Raw genomic sequence first — 17,940 nt, 5'->3', positions numbered from 1 at the left:
TGTCTACAACTTTTATGTGAAACATAATTCTACATAAATTTGATTTAGCACTTCTTAGTGATGGGTGGGAAGACTTCCATCCAAAGTACCATTCCAAAATGGTCTCGTGTTTATTACAAAATATGGAACTCGAGTTTATACAAAATTCAAACGGAAGTACCGCTATAAGCTTTTCACTTATATGAGGTTTTCTCGAAAAAGATTTCGACGAATTTCTAAAACCTCATGATCTATTAGATCTGGGTTGTTGCAAAAAAAATGCTGGTGGGTGAGATAAGCAAGGGTTCCCATTGTAGTGTTCGTTGTTACTATATAAATATTAATTTAAGGCACGGAGTTTTTTTAAATACATTGCCGGCCTCTGGACAATGTTTTCTCTCGTTTCAGAAAACACTAACACCGGAAAGTGAGCTGTAATTCCGTGGAAAGCGTGTAAGGGCAGCTGAATTTGAACCTGAATCTCTGCTTGGGAGAATAATGTGCTAACAAATCGGATCATTTCTATTCCTACATTTTAAACGTATCTTTTCCAGTTGGAGTGGCGAAAAAATAAGTATCTTGAGAATTTTCTAAGAGAAAGTCGCATGTTTTTACCTCATAACTTTTACGAAATGAGAAGAGAGGTCTAGTTTTCAAATTTGTCAAATGAATGAATTTCGAATTCTAACTTCAAAATCAAGAATACAATTAAGTTATGACGCTTTGACTTAATATTTTAAGATTGTGTTCTCTTCAATGTCATATACCACATAACCTACAATGGAAATGTCAATTGGTGTTTCTAGTCGCAGTAGGATTTGTGTGTTTCTTCTAAACTGAGTTTGGAATGCTCTAATTGCTCATTATTAAGCCGCGATAGTCAGCTACCGCGATTACACAGACAGTAACTTATTGATCTATCGTTTCCTGCTCAGACCAGACGTCTTATCTTATTATAAATAAGAGAGTTTCGAGATTGCAGGTATGTTATCCTTTCGAAAAATGTGTCCTAAATGGACACATGTGACCCACTCCATGTTATCCGCAATTCTGCCTCGCAAGGTGCAACCACATCATATCGGCTAGCGCTAAAAGGTTATTTAGAGGAACGTTGAAGAGGAGGTTATTTTATTTATTGCAGCAGCTTGCCAATGGCCACGTTTGTAAACAGTGTTTTTTAATTTAACTCATAATTAGTTATTAGTGTATGGAGTATAAGTAACATCTAAATAAAATGTTTGAGATTACGGATACACAAAGTAAGCTTTGCAGTACCAAAAGTTCTTGAGCAATCATCAGTATTATTCGTAAAATTCCGTTTAATTTCCAGCAGTTCCTTAAAATAGAAAGAAAGTTATATGCGTTTATTGAAATAGTTTGTAAAACGTCTTGTTATTTTATCATGTCAGTAGCAAAAACTTCTGGTTTAATATTTTGATTTTCTGTAGTTCAAATATTTGTTTGGTTTAATAATTTTAGGCATTACTTTGCTTAGAGAGTATAATTACATTCGTTTAATTTTTACTGCTGTAATTTTTCCCTCATATTCTTATATCTGATCTTTTTTATTGTAAATAAAAAAATAATTGTTCAATTTTTATCTCAGAAATTGGAGTTGGCTTGGCAGCGTTTGGGATATTCTTTTTATTTCTTGGAGTTCTTCTTCTCTTCGATAAAGGTCTCTTAGCAATAGGAAACGTAAGTTATAAAACAATTTTAAATGAAAAATGTGGTTGCACGAATACGATGCCTCTAAAACTGATTTCTCTATTATTTGATAGTGCTCTCATTCAATATTCCTTAAAAAGGTGTTTTCTTCTTAATTACCTAATGGACATATCACACTCTCAGAAAACGAGTTCATTTGTCCTCTTACATAATTGAAGAGAAAGTTAAGAGCACATTTGTTAGTAAGATAACCACAACTTTTTGTATTTGAAATATCTTGATTTTATCCGTCACAGCATAGAGCAGAAGCTTTGTCTGTTGAAATCATTCTCTACACTAAACTGATTACAGTTTTTATGATGGATGAAAATGCGAAACCGATCAAGAATGAATTGAGCATGATAGGTTGAAAAAAATCAGTGACTTTTCTTATTGGTGCAAACACAACATATCTTTGAAGTTATCTATTTGCTGCTAGTTTAATTATTATCATCTGATTTAAGGTTGAACTTTATTAAATTGAAGAGTTGTACTGTTGTTGTAAAGTTTTTATAAAATTATATTGCAGATACTTTTTATATCTGGTCTGGCAAGTGTAATTGGACTTGAAAGGACTTTCAGATTTTTCTTCCAACGCCATAAAGTGAAGGCCACATGTGCTTTTTTTGGAGGAATAACAGTGGTATTGATGGGATGGCCAATGATAGGCATGATCCTCGAATTGTATGGATTTGTATTGCTCTTCAGGTTCGTGCTTTTTTTAAAGTTGCTGAATTAATGTTTGCCATGAAATACTAAATGCGTACTAACAATTAGCTCCTTACTCTTACTATTACCGATCTTCTAGGCTACAAAATATAAGGAAATTTTCTAATGTTCTCTTTATTTTATAAACAAAAGACATTATCACATAGATATAAGAATTTCGTGAATGTTATTCCTTAAGCTTATAGACTTTCCACAAACAGACAGGACAGGAGATACACCAACATAACAAAGTGAAAATATATTTTCAATAAGCCTTGAAGAATCCTAGCCCCTGATGACCTAGTTAATGTTGACTGGATTTGGGATTATTCTTTCTTCCTTCTGATTAATGAATCAGTCACCAAAAACAGTGAACAATACTTTGCTAATTACTTAAGAGCTGTTTAAATGCCTGGTGTCATAACATCCCTTAACATTTTACTATCTAGTAAAAATAAAAATGGATAAAATACTGTTTAGAGTGATTAAACGGTAAGATTTGGACACGGTTTTGCCTTTACTCCACATCAACATCAGGATAGTGATTGCTTGGGCCGGCTTTTGAAAATTTTCGTTTTTTTTTTTTGTTTTTTTTTTGTAATTATATAATTTAATAAAATTAGTTTTTTCCGATCTTGATGGTTAATCCAAACCAGACTATATTTCAATTACTTACCATTTTTTGTGATAATTTTGGTATAAACGTTTTAAATATGTAATGAACATTACCTATTCCTGGCCACTTGTTTTTATTCTTATCTCTTTTCCGTGCACCAAAATTGGCCTTCTTTTGACGTATAACTTAAGAATGATATATTTATTGATAATTAGATACATCTGTTCTAATTTTTTAGAAAACTAGCGATGTTTCTAGTGTAATAACTTACGGCTATTTAAAACTATTGTTTATTACTATATCTTGCCTTTCAGTTGCATCTAAATCAATCTTCTGCTCTGAATAAAGAGAATTTCCTACATTAATCTTTATAGCCACTCAAATTGAGCTTATTTCATTGTTATAGTTTGTTCATTTTGAGTTTTCATATACTTAGGATTTCTCTAAAATTGTTACATAATAATTCCTTCTTTTTTTTATATATATATATATATATATATATATACATTTTTATGAATTTTGGATGTAAATATATTTCTTTTATTAGGCCTTTTGTAAACCTGCCAGAACTTCGGTCTTAGAGACCACTGACCGATAAAATCCTTAATAGTCTTTATAATCTAAGACAAAACCTAGAGATATTATCAGCAAAAGAGAACCTAGGATATTATCAAATTAGGGGCAGCCAGCCCTTAATTAATAAGATTAATTCTTAATTGTAAACATTCTTATTAAGAAATAGATTTCAAGTATTTTCATTATAACTATGGAATATGTACATACTTGTTTTTAAATAATTGCAATGGATTTTTGTGGTAATGCATCAAGAATTTTTAACTAATTTGATTAGAGTAACAGTATATAAAGTACGCAACATTTATCTGATATATAAGCTGCTATAACCCATGTTGAATAAAAATAAACATTACCTTACAATTATTCTAAAAATATAATATCTCTTTAACAAAGATTGTATTAAACATATCTATTCACATTCATTGCAGCGGTTTCTTCCCAGTGGCAGTTGACTTTCTTAGAAGGGTTCCTATTCTTGGAACAATCCTTAATCTGCCAGGACTCAGTTGGGTAAGTTATTTAGTTTGATAAACCTTAAATTAATATTTTTTAAACATTTTATGGTCTTCCAAATAAGTATCATATTTTCTAATGTGTTTACTTGCTTTATTTTAGGTCTTAGATTGGTTAACAGGAGATTCGAAAAGGGTCACCGTATGACAATAAAATTAGGTATTAGGTAAAAATTTCACCCGACATTCTCAGATCAGCCTTGAAAAACCAGGAGTCTGCGCTTAGTTATTTTATTACTATTATGCAGTTTAGTTCGATGAGTTGATAACTTTTTTGTGGTAGTGACAATTTATAAGAATTTTTTTTTTTAATTTTTATTTTTTTACGAAAATGGTGTCGTTTAATGATGGTAATATATGTATATATCATATTGGCGAATGTTTGTCATTTTTTTGTTTTGTTTTCATTGTTGCAAAAAGTATGTTAAGTCCTTAAATGTATTCCTAATCATATTTAATGTATATAATTTTACTTTTCTACGAATAGCTGTAATATTTGTATAACTTTTCGTAATTGTTTATCACGTATTCTGTCTACATAACATTGCAGTTCGAACTTCAAAATACCCATCTATGCTAATACATACTGTTGAATTCTTACACTTGAGGCAAGTAAGACTTCTTGGCTCTCGAGATTTAAAATTTTGTAATTAACTAACTACAACTTTAAATAATATTAGACCTTATTTAGATTTGATTTTACTTGTGGGAAACTTACAGTTTTATCAGAATATATTTATGTGTTAATTATTGAAATGGAATTGTCTAAACATTGACTGTTTAAATGGTTGTTGGCATTAATTTAGAAATTACTTTTTCCAAAATATCGTCTCCCCAAATATGAAGATGAATTAATTTAAACACTATTAATGGTATTACAAAACCAAACAGGATTGTTTTTTGGAATTATATATGTGCATTAATTTAATTAAAAAATTTAAATTTAAATACTCTTAAAAAAGTTCGACCATCCCTAATAAAAGACTAAGTGAAGTGAATTAATTTTGTATTCCTGATAAAGGACTAGATCAAAAATTAGGTTAGTATTTACTTTTGTGGGTTGTCAATAACTTTTTTAATGTGTCATATACATACAATCAGTTAAAAAGAAAAATTAAAATTCTTTAAGTTTGGTTCGAAATACTATCAATTGAACTTAAATGTAGTATAATTCACATAATTCGATTTAGAACAAAAATATGGAAAGTTTTGTAACTTTCATTACATAAAATATATACATAATTGTTTTTTATAAAGAAGAGGTTTGTGTTATTGTGGTCTTATTTGTATAAAAAATATTTCAAATTTTTGGATTACTAAAACTGCCCGGTAAGACAGTTGTGTAAGGGTTGATCATCAAAAACTGCATGAAAATGCGTACCGTACAAAAACTTTGAACTTTGCCATTTTTTTTCTTTTTCTGTAAAATATAAAATTCAGAATATTAGTTTTTTGGTTTCTATGCCATTATCCAAAATTATTTGATTATATTTCAGATCCTTGAAATTTAATACTGCACATTTATCAGTGCTGTAAGTGTAAATATGTACAAATAAATGTTTTCATTTTAAGGAAATTAACGTATTTACATAACGGCTTCATTTTTTAAAAAAAAATGTCAATAAACAAAACGTCTGTTAACTATTTGTTGTAGCTGATTATCCGAATTCATGAAATTCTTCCAGTATAAAGTTGAGTTCAAGTGATCCATGTATAAGTACCCAATTAATAAAGTATGATACCTTCCCGATTGCGAAATAATCCTAATTAATTTTTATCAATATATGTATGGAACTTGTGTAGTTAATTCGCTGTTGTGGACCTTTTATTTTTCTTCTTTTTGTTTTGATTCTTATTTGGTCGGTTTAGATCTTGATAACCCGACTTCTTTAAGTGTGTAGAAGTTAAGACAGTTTATTCGTGCCAAAACCAGGAATAATATGATGGAGGTGGGTACTGATTGAGAATTGAGTGTGATCAATGAATTTCACGTTTTTCGGGTATTTGTTGTTTACTGTTGAATCATGGGTAAGTTATGTCACATTAAATTTGTATGAACTAATTTTGTTTCAAAGAAACATGGGAAAAGCCGTTTTAGAAGGATTTAGGGGAGGAGTATGTTAGTTTCAATCATAAGCACTTTCTTTTAAAGCAAATCATAACGAATATATATATCTTTTAGATAGAATTTTATGAATTGATAAAAAAGTATTCGAACTGTTTTTTGCGATGGATCAGAGGTCCTTTGCCTAACATTCAGTAGACAAAAAACGTATTGTTTTGATGTGTAGTTTGATGAATGAATGAATAAAACTTAGGTTTAGTTAATTTAATGAATTATCCCAAAAAAGAATTTCTTTACTAAACTATGTTTAAACTTCTCACTTCACAAATGCAACTTCCATCTTCAAAATATATTCCCAAAATATCTTCTCGCAACAATCTGCGCCATTAATTTCGGCAACCTCTAATGGGACTTTGTAATTAGTTAATTTTATTAAGAATATGATTTAATGTAAGAATATTATTGTCAGTTTTATTTTTAAAAGTTTCCAGATAAGTTAATGTACAATACACGTTTTTGTTAAATACGATACTTATTAGAAGTTATAAGAAAAGCAATGATAAGAAGTGATTATTAACAATTACTACATCTCAATCCATCCCCACTACAAAACAATTCATGCGCCCTTGACTCGTGCCTGACTCAGCGAATAACCAGAGCCATTAACCAGGGAACATAGAGCTAGAGCTAGCGTCGTATCCCAATAGATGCTAGTAGTGGCGAGCCGTACTAGTCACTCACATCTTGTCACGTTATGATAGTGAAGTTACATAAGAAACTATTGTCGTCCAAAAATTGATACGGAAAATGGGTTGCTGTATAAAAGTGTTCGGATTAATTAGTGTTCTATTAGCCATAGTAATTGGTTTATTATGGCATACATTAAACGAAATTCCAGAGATACCCGATATCAAACTTGAGTATTGGGCTTCCGGATCTCCCAAACCTGATGACAAAACAATTAGGCCTTTTAAAATTAATTTTCCAGAATCAGTAAGTTAAACTATCTACTTTGAGATTGTATTTTTCAAGATATAATTATATGAAGTATTTAATAAAATACTAGTAATTATTTTAAAAATTTTACATTGATCATATTCTTAATCTAGAGATACGTCATTTAAAATATCTCAACCAAATTGCAGTTACGAAATAACACAAATTTTCATAGGTTCTATATGCGCAGTTTAGGTGATAAGGGTATACAAAAAAAGCAGAACAAAAGCTATTGTCTCTCTTCTCTTTAATTTAAAAATTGACTGGACGATATTTCAAGTCAGATGGTAGATGCTCCGTATTTAATTGAGCGAGCGACGAGACATATTAAGGGAGGCAAATATACCGCATTCAAAAATCGCTTATAGCAAGGTGGAAAAGAAAAAAAATATAGGTTCCTACAAAAGTAATAAATAAAAAAAGATAAAGAATTTAGATAGGAAATCTATTATTAATGCTGATTACTAGTTTTGGTCATAGAATTTCAACGATTTAAAAAATATTTCTTAGAAAAATAAAAAAAACTTTCAAATTCTACTTGGAGATAAATTTAAGAAATGAACGTTGAACACAAAAAGTATAGGGTCTTAAACAAACGAAATTGTTTTTTAAAAACCAATTTTCCATAAACTCCCTTCTTGAATGTAAGAATGTATTTGAAGACATTAGTTATACATTGGACTATTAGATTTCTTAGATTGATATATTAGAAATCTTAGTTCACTTTAATACTTTCTTTTACAAGATATTATATTCTAGAGAACGAAATAACAAATCATTACATGTTATGTTGATTTAATTTATTATTTAGCACAAATGCGAGAATAATGTTCTAGTAAACATTCCTTTATACATTTTTTTTCGATTATTTTTCGATTTTCTTTGCGTTCTTATCTCTCTCTCTCCTCTGGCTCTACGGTCCGCGAAGAACCTTGGCGTCCTCTATTACCCTTATTACATTTTCATGGAACAGTTATATAAACCTATCACTTTTTTTATTTATAATTATAGCCTTTCCATTTCAAAATAAATATTTTATTTCATCCCGTACTGTTCAGTCTAAAATTCTTTTTCTTTGCTTTTTCTGGTATCAATGAATTTATATTTGAATTAATGTATTAATGAATGTTTATCCTTTTTTTAAATTTTCATTATTTAACATAAGGATTGAAATAAAAGCAGTAATTCTTTAGTCTGCACATTGCATTTTGTTTTTTATGCTAAAATTACAAATTATGATTGTACAGACGGGCTCACAAACAATCGTTTATTAACCCGTCCTTTTTTTAAAAAAATGTTCAAGACCCCTTCTGTAACGTATTAGTTTTTAGGTCCACAATGGGAGAAGTGGATTAGCAAAGAGTTCTTGGAACTTTCTGTGGGTATTTCAACCAATCAAAATTATTTACACCAACATTCCCAATAAACCCAAAGCAAGTAGAAGCATGTGAGCGTCCAATTATTTTGGATTAATACACTTTCACTTGTACACATAATAACTAGCATATATAACTAGAAAAACCCCATATTAATTCTGGAGAGATTAAGGGCTTAATGGGGTTGACGCTGGGTTGCAGTTATTTTCAATGGGCTTTTGATTATGAAGAATTTATGAAATTGAATACAAGTGCATTCGGTGGCAGTTAGCGGATTTTTACCCACAGTTCGATCATTTCAGTTTCCCAATATTCCTACGTGGTAATAATTTATTTTTAGTATGGGAACTTGATCTTTTATAGGCGTATAGTGTTTATAATTGTAAAGAAATCAGGAAGAGATAATTGTGAATGAAGTTTTTGAACAATGAATGGCTAAACATTCAAAATTGATTAATATATCTTCCCTTTCTCATCCTCTGTTACCTTCGCATTGACTACTTCAAACATTCTGTTATGTTTAACAAAAAATTTTATTTTTACTTGAAAATGTTCGCGCTTGTTTTTTAAAGCAAATTAATTAATTAATTAAAAAAAAAAAGATATAGAAATCTATATTCAGTCCCCACAAATGTTGTTGTCGGTCGGCATTAAAAATGAAACATCCCCAGATAATTAAACCACGAACGCTAACTTATTTTAAAAATTCCTTTAATAAAGCGGTGCTCATATAAATTTTTACCCACATAAAGCACCTATCAATGATAGTCTATATAGACCTCCAACCTTGTTTAGATAACTTAAATTACCTCATAGCGATCCAATAATTTTATATAATATACAAATTTCATTTTTAATGGGTGAACTAATTAAAGATTTTACAGTGTTCTCAAATTATAGCATTTCACGAGCGTACCCTGCCCATACATTATAAACTATTTAGGAAAATGGAATTATTCCTGTCATCAGGCATTTCCAGCCTGATGGCCATGCAGGAATTGTTTATAACATTAATGAGACAAAATAGCATAACTAGGCCTTATTTATGGATCTGGAACTAGTTTTTTATGGTGTGTGGCATACAGGTGTAGTTTATAAATTGTTCTCTACATCTATATAAATAATCGTCTTATTTATTAGAAAAATGGCATTGTTTTCTTTAGAAATTATATCACATTCAGGCACATGAGAACATTTTCCTTGAGCGAGCCCTCCTGCGCTCCTGCGGTTTCATTTAAAACCCTGCTTTTTTACCATCTTATTTTTTATCTTCAGCTAAGTATAATAAAAAAGTTTCAAATAAAAAGCATTCATTAAACGCTGACATCAAAATGCAGTTAGATACCAAAGAAGTTTTAGAAAGATATACGAGTATGTAGAAGGAGAGAGGTTAATCGATTTAAAATTCGAGATTAGTACAATGCAAAAAAAACAACAAAAAAACTTAAAGATAACTTTGAATTCTGCCTCATAGCTTGGTCCCTAATATTCAATAATTTAGTAACATCATCGAAAATACTGCCTTGGCAATATTTTGAGTAGAAAGGGAATGAAAAAATACATAAAAATGGCCTATTGCGTGCTCTTCTTTCTCTTTGATAACAAGTTAAAAAATTGAAATATGATCAAAAATACCAGATTTTGAAATGGCCTAGCAACTTTAATTTTGAAGATTACGAATTGCGGTTTCCGGTTTCTGTCTTTACTTTTTATACTCTTTAAAACTGTATATGAAAATGGGGGTCAACTGCAAACCCTTACTTTTGGTCGCGCGTCAGCCGCGTATGCGGGCAGGAATCTAAAATCAAGTCACATATTCTGAAACTAGAGGTGACAGGCAACAAATTTTTCCTTAACCATTTTTTGCTCAGATTAACAGTTTAATCATGAAATGCATTTGAGCCCTCTTAAAATGAACACCCTGTATAATAAAAGGGATTGCACTTATGTTCTTAAATAATGTGGGAAAATTTAAATAATTTAGGTTAGCGCTTTTAAATTTTATATTAAGTTTATTAAACTTTTTGAAATACAAACTCTGACTTTTTTCAGGCTCTCAAAGATTTAGAGATGCGTTTGAACTATACGAGAGCGATGACTAAACCTTTAGATGGAATTGGCTTTCAATATGGCTTTAATACGAACTATTTAAATAAAATTCTTAAATTTTGGAAAACAGAGTACAAATGGAAAGTAAGAGAAGAATTTCTTAATAAATTCGCTCATTTTAAGACAAAAATTTCAGGATTGGACATTCATTTTATGCATGTCAAACCAACTAACCCACAAGGTAATCATCAAACAGTGGTTTTTAATATTATTTCAAAGATTTTCTCCTTTTGCATTTATCAAACAGTTTAAATTTACAAATAGTTTTAAAATGGAGTCTTAAATAATCAGACGCTTCATAAATGTGAGCAGGATGTTGTTGCAAACCTCATGTAAAGATTTATGAGGTTGACTACATTATCGTCCCTTTTCTTCTTGCTTTACTGGAACTGTCACAACAATTTAAGATACTCTCACAGGTAGATTCCCTAGATTGTATTGATATAATGTTTTAGAAATAAGTTAGCAAACAGCAAATCCTGTTCTATATCTGTGACTGTTTCCCTGTTTCATTTTTTCTTATGACCTTTTTAACAGTATTCAACTGGTTAACACGTTTTTTTTTATTATATCATTAGATTTAATACCATTTCATACTGTACCGATAAATTATCATCTGAGAATTATTTTGGGGTCAGTATGAACATATACCTAACGAAATCACAAAAGAAATTAGTTACGTTTTTCGTTGTAAGTTCTAACAAAGTAAAAACAAAAATGGTCAAATTTCTTCTGTAATTCACAAAAAGGTACTTAATATTAATAATTAAATACCTTCGTAATATTTTTTTTAACGCGTCAACTCTATTGTCATTGGCGCCCAGAGCTACTTTCTGTGCACTGCCGGCCTCCGGACAGTTCAGTTCTTTCGTTACAAACAACGAAATCCATCAAGGAATCTCCGCATTGGAATTCAGTACACACTTACCACTGAGCTTATCACTTCCCTCTTTTAAATATTTTTATCTTTTTAATATTATTATGTGTTTTTACATTGCGTACTTCATTCTGTTATTTGAAACTCTTGAATAACTAGTTCGAAAACAAGCAATAAATAGGATAAATCATAAATAGGTACATAACAATTTTGAAATGGTGAAACCGGATGTTTGTAATTTGTTTACATTTAGCCTTTCGTTACGCTAGAATAGATGAATCAATGGGCATAGATTATTTTACGTTTACTTCAAACGCTTGTACTATTTTTCAGAGAAAGGGATCAAGAAATAAATTTATTTGGCCCAATAAAAATATAAATAACTAACTACTAGTCCCACGTTAAAATAAATTTAGGATTTTGTTGAATTGACTGGAGGAACAGCTTTACATTATACTAACTACATGATTTCACTTAAGTGCTTGCTCTGAGAATTATTTCAACACATGAAGGTCAAAATTATTCAAGGTTTTTTTTTATAGAAAATCGACAGTCAAAGATGTTTATTATTTCTGTTTACTTTTTAACATACACAGTTTTAGATAATCATCTTTTGCAATAGCGATCTGGCCATTTATTTAGTTATAAGAGACCTGATTAAATTTCTAAATTATGGTTAAAAAGCGCTTTTAACCCACAGATGTGATTAAATAACGAGATTATTTAGACAAAAGTGAAAATATAGTACAAATATTTTATATTTTTAGTTTCTTAAGGCCGGAAGTCTACCTTATTGGCGATGTAAAAAAAATATAGTAATTTTCTTATTCGAATTATGACAACTTAATCTGTCTGGATAACTTAATTGTGGTTATAGAATAATTCAAATTAGGTAAATTTGAATACAAATACGTACGCGTGCATACATACCTTTTTTTTTTTCAAGTTTTTTCTGTTTTATAAGTACTTATCTTATTGCATATCAATTCTTATAGAAGTATCTAACTTATGTCTTGACTTAAAATCCAATTACTTTTCATGTTTTACAAATTAAGAAAAGAATTCTAGTCCAGTTTGTTTTTAACATGAACAATTTAGAGTGGATGTTTTACTTTCTAATATTTGCCTGATATATAGATAAGATAATTTGTTAAAATGGCCATCATTTTTCTCTCTTCACTTCTAAAATACTCTGAGAAAGAATTTAAAGGAAGTTACATTTATCTTTCTTTCTCTCTGTTTTATTTAATTCAGCATATTTGAAAAGTTTACCATTGAGCTGATCATGTTAATTTATTTTATTTTATAATATTTTATTAAAATTAATTCAAAATTATATTTGTTTTTAGGAAAAAGTGTATTACCATTATTGTTGTTGCACGGTTGGCCAGGAAGCATCAGAGAGTTTTATGAATTAATTCCTCTATTGACGACTCCGAAGGCAAATAATAATTTTGTATTCGAAGTAATTGCTCCATCGCTACCGGGATATGGTTTCTCCGACGGAGCAGCTCGACCAGGATTGGGTCCTACTCAAATGGGTGTTATATTTAACGAACTGATGGGAAGACTGGGACATAACAAGTATTATATTCAAGGAGGCGATTGGGGTTCAATTATAGGACGTTCAATGGCAATTTTATATCCTAGCAAGTACGTCTGTTGACATTCATACAGATTATACAATCTTATGAATTTATATCGATTCAGTTCGAGTTTCCTTGAAACTAATCAATAAACTAGATCTTATCTTTTTCAGCAAAAATCGTTATGGGTTTACTTAATTATTTTCTTTAAGCATAGAAAGTTTTGATAACTTAAGCTTGTTTAAGAAAATGGTAATACTTTTACCAAATTTTCAAATTTATATACTTGCTATTTTTTTTTTTTTTTTTTTTTTTTTTTTTTTTTTTTTTTTGCGCATCAACAGCTGAGGTCATTAGCGCCCGGAGCTTTTTCCAGTGCACTGCCGGCCTCCGGACAGTGTTCTCTCGTTACAGACAACACTGTCCATCACCGGACAGTGAGCTGTAAGAAGCTCCTAGGAAGAGAAAATCTAAGGGTCAGCTGCTGGATTCGAACCCGGGACCTCCGCGTGGGAGTCCAGTATGCTAACCTCATAGCTAATCCCTTCCCTTATACTTGCTATTATTATCATTTTCTTTAAAGCTTAATAAACAATGTTTATGCCTCCATCCAAGAATTATTTAGTGTTTTTATTGGTCCGCTACATTTTGGATGTTTTGTTAGTCTACTATAAATGTAAACATGTACTCTTTCGCTTGTCTTTTTGGCCGAGTTATTTAGCCACAGATCTTGAGTTGCGGAAAACCCTGTACTAAATGACGGATTTAATCACAATTCTAGGTTCCTTCTTATAAGGGTCGCCTCAGATGCGATGCAAGAACCGAGTCAGTTCGTTTGCCTTCTCATAGCCTATGTGACCTCCTTGGTAGGATAGAGTGAGCGTATTAGAGCTGTCTTTCTCAGTGACAGACTGAATGCTACTACGTTTGAATGACAGCTACGGGTTCTATGCAAAAAAAAAAACATGATAGCAACAAAACATGCACAAGAATTAGAATTAGAAACGAGATGGGACCTACGCCCCATGGCACCGCAGCCACAAGAGGATTATTGTGCCAGCCTCCTTTTTGGATCTATGGTAGTATACGAACCCTTCTCTACTAAAGAGGTTGAGGACTTTCCCTTACTAGTTCTTTTTGCTCTACTATCTCCTTTGGTCACAAGGTTCCAAAAGTTTCGTAGCGCAACCGCTCATTGCTACACAATCGAACAACAGGTGAGTGGCCGTCTTCTCCTCTTCCCGTAACATGCACAATATCAGGAGTATTCCTGAGTAGTACTGAGAAAGACAAAAGTCACTTAATGAATTCTTTTAGACTTGATTAATATAATATTAATACATTAATAATTAATTAATCAAATAATTACTAGGGAGGTTACAGAAATTCGAAAATAAACATTTAAACAAGAATTCAAAAAAAAAATCATGCTGAATAATGGCGACAATGACCATAGCTGTCGATTCGCAAAAAAAAAAGAAAAAAAAGCTTTTTAATTTATTTAGAATTTTGTAAGCAGCTATTATGTATGAGTTAGGTTTTTTTAAGGTTGTCCGTGAATTATCGAATGTTATGAAAACAAACAAAAAAATTGTTAGTTGTCCGGCAACACATGTTGTGCTTCGGGATCACAAGATCAGTGGGCATGCCAAGGATTATGTCCGGTGGTAACTCGTCGTCCATCCTTCTAAACAGACGAATGCCACTACCGAGTGCATAAGCTTGCTTTACTACTCCTAGCTTACCACCTAGTTTTTCCTCCAATAAGTGGCTCTGTTGCTTCGCTTCTTGACGGTAGGATAAAGTTTTCTGTCCCTATCTCATTCCTTACCATAACGTTATCTTCTATTTTTCTTTGTACAAATCTGTTACAAATTTTCATTATTGTCTTTGATTTAAACATTCATTATATTTTTCAATCAATTATTCTTGCAGGTTACTGGGATATCATTCCAATATGTGTTTCTGCAATTCATTTAAAGCAAAATTTCAGGCCCTTTTTTCTCATTTTTTCCCGTCTCTTTTCGTCCCAGAAGATAGAATAGATGATTATAGGAATGAGTTCTCTTACATTTTGTTGGAATCCGGATATCTACATTTGCAGGCAACAAAGCCGGATACTTTAGGTTAGTTACATTTACATTTATTTATTTTCATGTAATCTTCTAAAATTTTAATTTATAAGGAAAAACAAACTTCTGTGCTTTAATCAATTTTTTTAAAATTGAATTGGTCAATAAAAGTAAAGTTGTTCTCTGAATCAACAATCATTCTACTTTAAGAATAACTGTACATGATAAAAATAAATAAATAATTTAAATCTCAGAAAAATTATATACAATTCTGCTGGCGAAATTTCCCGACTTTCACTTAATGTCATTCGTATACTAAAATTTTAAAATATATTTTAAAACTAAAAGTAAAAATAGATAGATGCTTAATCAATCAAGTGAAGATCGTAATTGCAAGCTTCAAAGATTTTGATAGGTCTGTATAAGTTGAGAAGTTCTTTAAAAAACACATTTGGTAGACAGATGTTTTCTTCAAACTTGAAACAAATTACTGAAATGCCTTATTCTGCCTAAAATTAAGTAAAATTTTAATGCGAATTATTTGAATGCTAAGCATGCATATTTTTTTAGGCGTTGGGCTCACTGATTCACCTGCTGGCCTTGCTGCATATATTTTGGAAAAATTTTCGACTTGGACAAATAAGGAATGGAGAAATTTGGCAGATGGAGGCCTCGAAAAATTTGATAAAGCTGCTTTATTGGATAATATTATGATATATTGGTTAACTGGTTCAATTACTACTTCAGTAAGGTTGTACTCTGAATCATTCAGTCGAAGTAACCAAGCGCTGAAAATTGATGAGTAAGCAGTATTTTCTTTTTTTTTCTAATTTCTAGCTTAAATTAATTTTTATTAGACCCAAAGTGTGCCGTCAAAGACCAAACCGGGAACTAACCATCCTGCCAAAGAGGAATCAAGCGAGTGCAAAATAAAATTTTGTTGCAAAATAATGTTCATCGCATATTCTAAGGTGGTATGCGTAGCATGTACAATCTTTTTGTTTAAGATTTATTTACGGATCGGTTTACTGCAAAGATTTTATTGTATGCAATTAAGATGAGTAAGCAATTTTTCAACTAAATATCCCTTTATCAGTTGAAAGAAATATAAGTTTGTATTTCATTCATTGGTCGTATCTTCTGCAACTCGTATCTGAAATTAAGATGATTATTAATCAAGTCGCATGGCTGTAATAACTATTTAAAATACTAATCACACACAATATGTAAATATTGCTGGTCGAATAACAGAATCTCAATTTTACTCGGTTGGCGCATGCTAGATTTAGATTGTTAGGAAGTTTCAAAAATTTGCAAAGAACGTCAGTAAAAGGGTTCCTTTGGATAACATTTCTTTGGAATAATCGCTGTGACGCCCTGATCCGTGAAGGACCCTCCTATAAATGTTTAACTACTTGTACTTAATTGATTAAATTGTGATATATCGCATATAAATCAACCGCTAATATGTGCGTTACGATTCTAAAACATATTTAATTAACTTCAGTATTGGCTCTCACAAAAATTTCAAAGGATTTCCAGTTTGTAAATTATGATTGAGCTTATATGAATTTTTATATAAGTAATTATACAGTATATAAAATTGTAGAACTGAATTCAAATATTTCCTATAAAACATTTTATCGTAATTGCAGGCCAGCCAGGCGATGAAAATATGAGTGCACTTCTCAAATTTATGTTTGTTTGTTGCAGAATACCATCAACAGTGCCGACCAGTTGTGCTAGATTTCCTAATGAGCTAATGTACTCACCTGACGTGGTATTGCGGTCAGGATTTCTCAATTTAGTTCAAGTAACAGATTTAAAAACCGGTGGGCACTTTGCTGCACTTGAAGTACCAGATGTTCTAGCTGATGACATATGGAAATTTGTAGAAAAATTAAGTAATCAAGACATGAAGAAGAATCAAAACGAAAAAAAAATTGAGAATTAAAAACACTACTAAGAAGTGAAAAAAAATACCAAAGGCACTCCACTACCAGTAATAAATAATTCTACATTCCAATTAAAACGAAACAAAACAAAATTCCTTCCTTCAGTTCTTATGGAGCATATTTATAAATATATTTTTTAATAAATATATTTTTTTTATTTATAGTTTTTATCATTACCAAAGAATATTCTCGCATCCTGAGGTACATTGATTTTAGATTATAGTGGCACCTTTTGGTTTCAAGTTTACACTTAGATGTAATCATCTCTAAAGTGAAAAGGTGCAAATCAAAGGATGAGCAAGAGTTCTTTTGAATTATTTTATTCTAGATTGGACTAGGGCGGCCTCAGGGCCTACGCCACTGCGACCCCTTTGGGTCTATTGTGTCTCTATTTTATTCTAAGGAATAGTGTCCCCTTCAAATAGCTTGAATACTATTGAGTATTTGATTATGTTCTTTTGTTCGCTGAATTGTCAAAGCTTTTTTTTTATATACATATTTTTTTTCAAAGACTGATTATTCCAATATATGAAGCAAATTTTATTTAAAAGTACAAATGTTCTTTAGTGCTGTGAAACTGAATTTAATTCTGGGACCTGGAGATGATTACTATAAACATACCTGATAATCCACTTTCTTTAAAACATACGAGGTATGGGGTAAAGAGAAACTTATTAGGAACATTGCAACATCAAAAAATATAACACAGAGAGAGCCTGACCCATCCAGTTCTATCCCTTAGCAACTCCTTGCTCTTCCTCCAATCCTATCCCCTTGTCTTGTACTTCTCTTTTTAACTCGGTCTT

The 17,940-nt window shown here is 30.9% G+C and overlaps 2 protein-coding genes across 2 annotated transcripts; both read left to right on the top strand.

Annotated features, from left to right (window-relative positions):
* Window positions 1-1,048: 1,048 nt before the first annotated feature.
* On the top strand, window positions 1,049-5,742 carry LOC141449725 (vesicle transport protein GOT1B). Its single transcript, XM_074119416.1, has 5 exons — window positions 1,049-1,238; window positions 1,586-1,677; window positions 2,216-2,394; window positions 4,015-4,096; window positions 4,202-5,742. The coding sequence occupies exons 1-5, from the start codon at window positions 1,214-1,216 to the stop codon at window positions 4,244-4,246; spliced, it is 423 nt and encodes a 140-aa protein (XP_073975517.1). The 5' UTR covers window positions 1,049-1,213; the 3' UTR covers window positions 4,247-5,742.
* A 1,077-nt stretch (window positions 5,743-6,819) lies between these two features.
* LOC141449723 (juvenile hormone epoxide hydrolase 1-like) lies at window positions 6,820-17,291 on the top strand. Its single transcript, XM_074119414.1, has 6 exons — window positions 6,820-7,156; window positions 10,588-10,825; window positions 12,871-13,174; window positions 15,043-15,233; window positions 15,750-15,981; window positions 16,893-17,291. Exons 1-6 carry the CDS (start codon window positions 6,971-6,973, stop codon window positions 17,131-17,133), a joined length of 1,392 nt encoding a protein of 463 aa, XP_073975515.1. The 5' UTR covers window positions 6,820-6,970; the 3' UTR covers window positions 17,134-17,291.
* Window positions 17,292-17,940: the final 649 nt, after the last annotated feature.

The sequence above is a fragment of the Rhodnius prolixus genome, unplaced genomic scaffold, assembly GCF_049639745.1.
Source record: "Rhodnius prolixus isolate KJV_2025 unplaced genomic scaffold, Rpr scaffold_2, whole genome shotgun sequence".
Taxonomy (NCBI): domain Eukaryota; kingdom Metazoa; phylum Arthropoda; class Insecta; order Hemiptera; family Reduviidae; genus Rhodnius; species Rhodnius prolixus.
Note: the sequence above shows the minus strand (reverse complement) of the source record. Positions and strands in the feature narration are given on the sequence as shown.

Bases quoted from the DNA above. Each gene is read 5' to 3' on its own strand.
- LOC141449723 (XM_074119414.1), top strand. From the start codon at position 6,971: ATGGGTTGCTGTATAAAAGTGTTCGGATTAATTAGTGTTCTATTAGCC. The intron at 7,157-10,587 runs GTAAGTTAAACT...GACTTTTTTCAG, and splicing joins AAATTAATTTTCCAGAATCA to GCTCTCAAAGATTTAGAGAT. The intron at 13,175-15,042 runs GTACGTCTGTTG...TTATTCTTGCAG, and splicing joins GCAATTTTATATCCTAGCAA to GTTACTGGGATATCATTCCA.
- LOC141449725 (XM_074119416.1), top strand. From the start codon at position 1,214: ATGTTTGAGATTACGGATACACAAA. The intron at 1,678-2,215 runs GTAAGTTATAAA...ATTATATTGCAG, and splicing joins GTCTCTTAGCAATAGGAAAC to ATACTTTTTATATCTGGTCT. The intron at 2,395-4,014 runs GTTCGTGCTTTT...CATTCATTGCAG, and splicing joins GGATTTGTATTGCTCTTCAG to CGGTTTCTTCCCAGTGGCAG.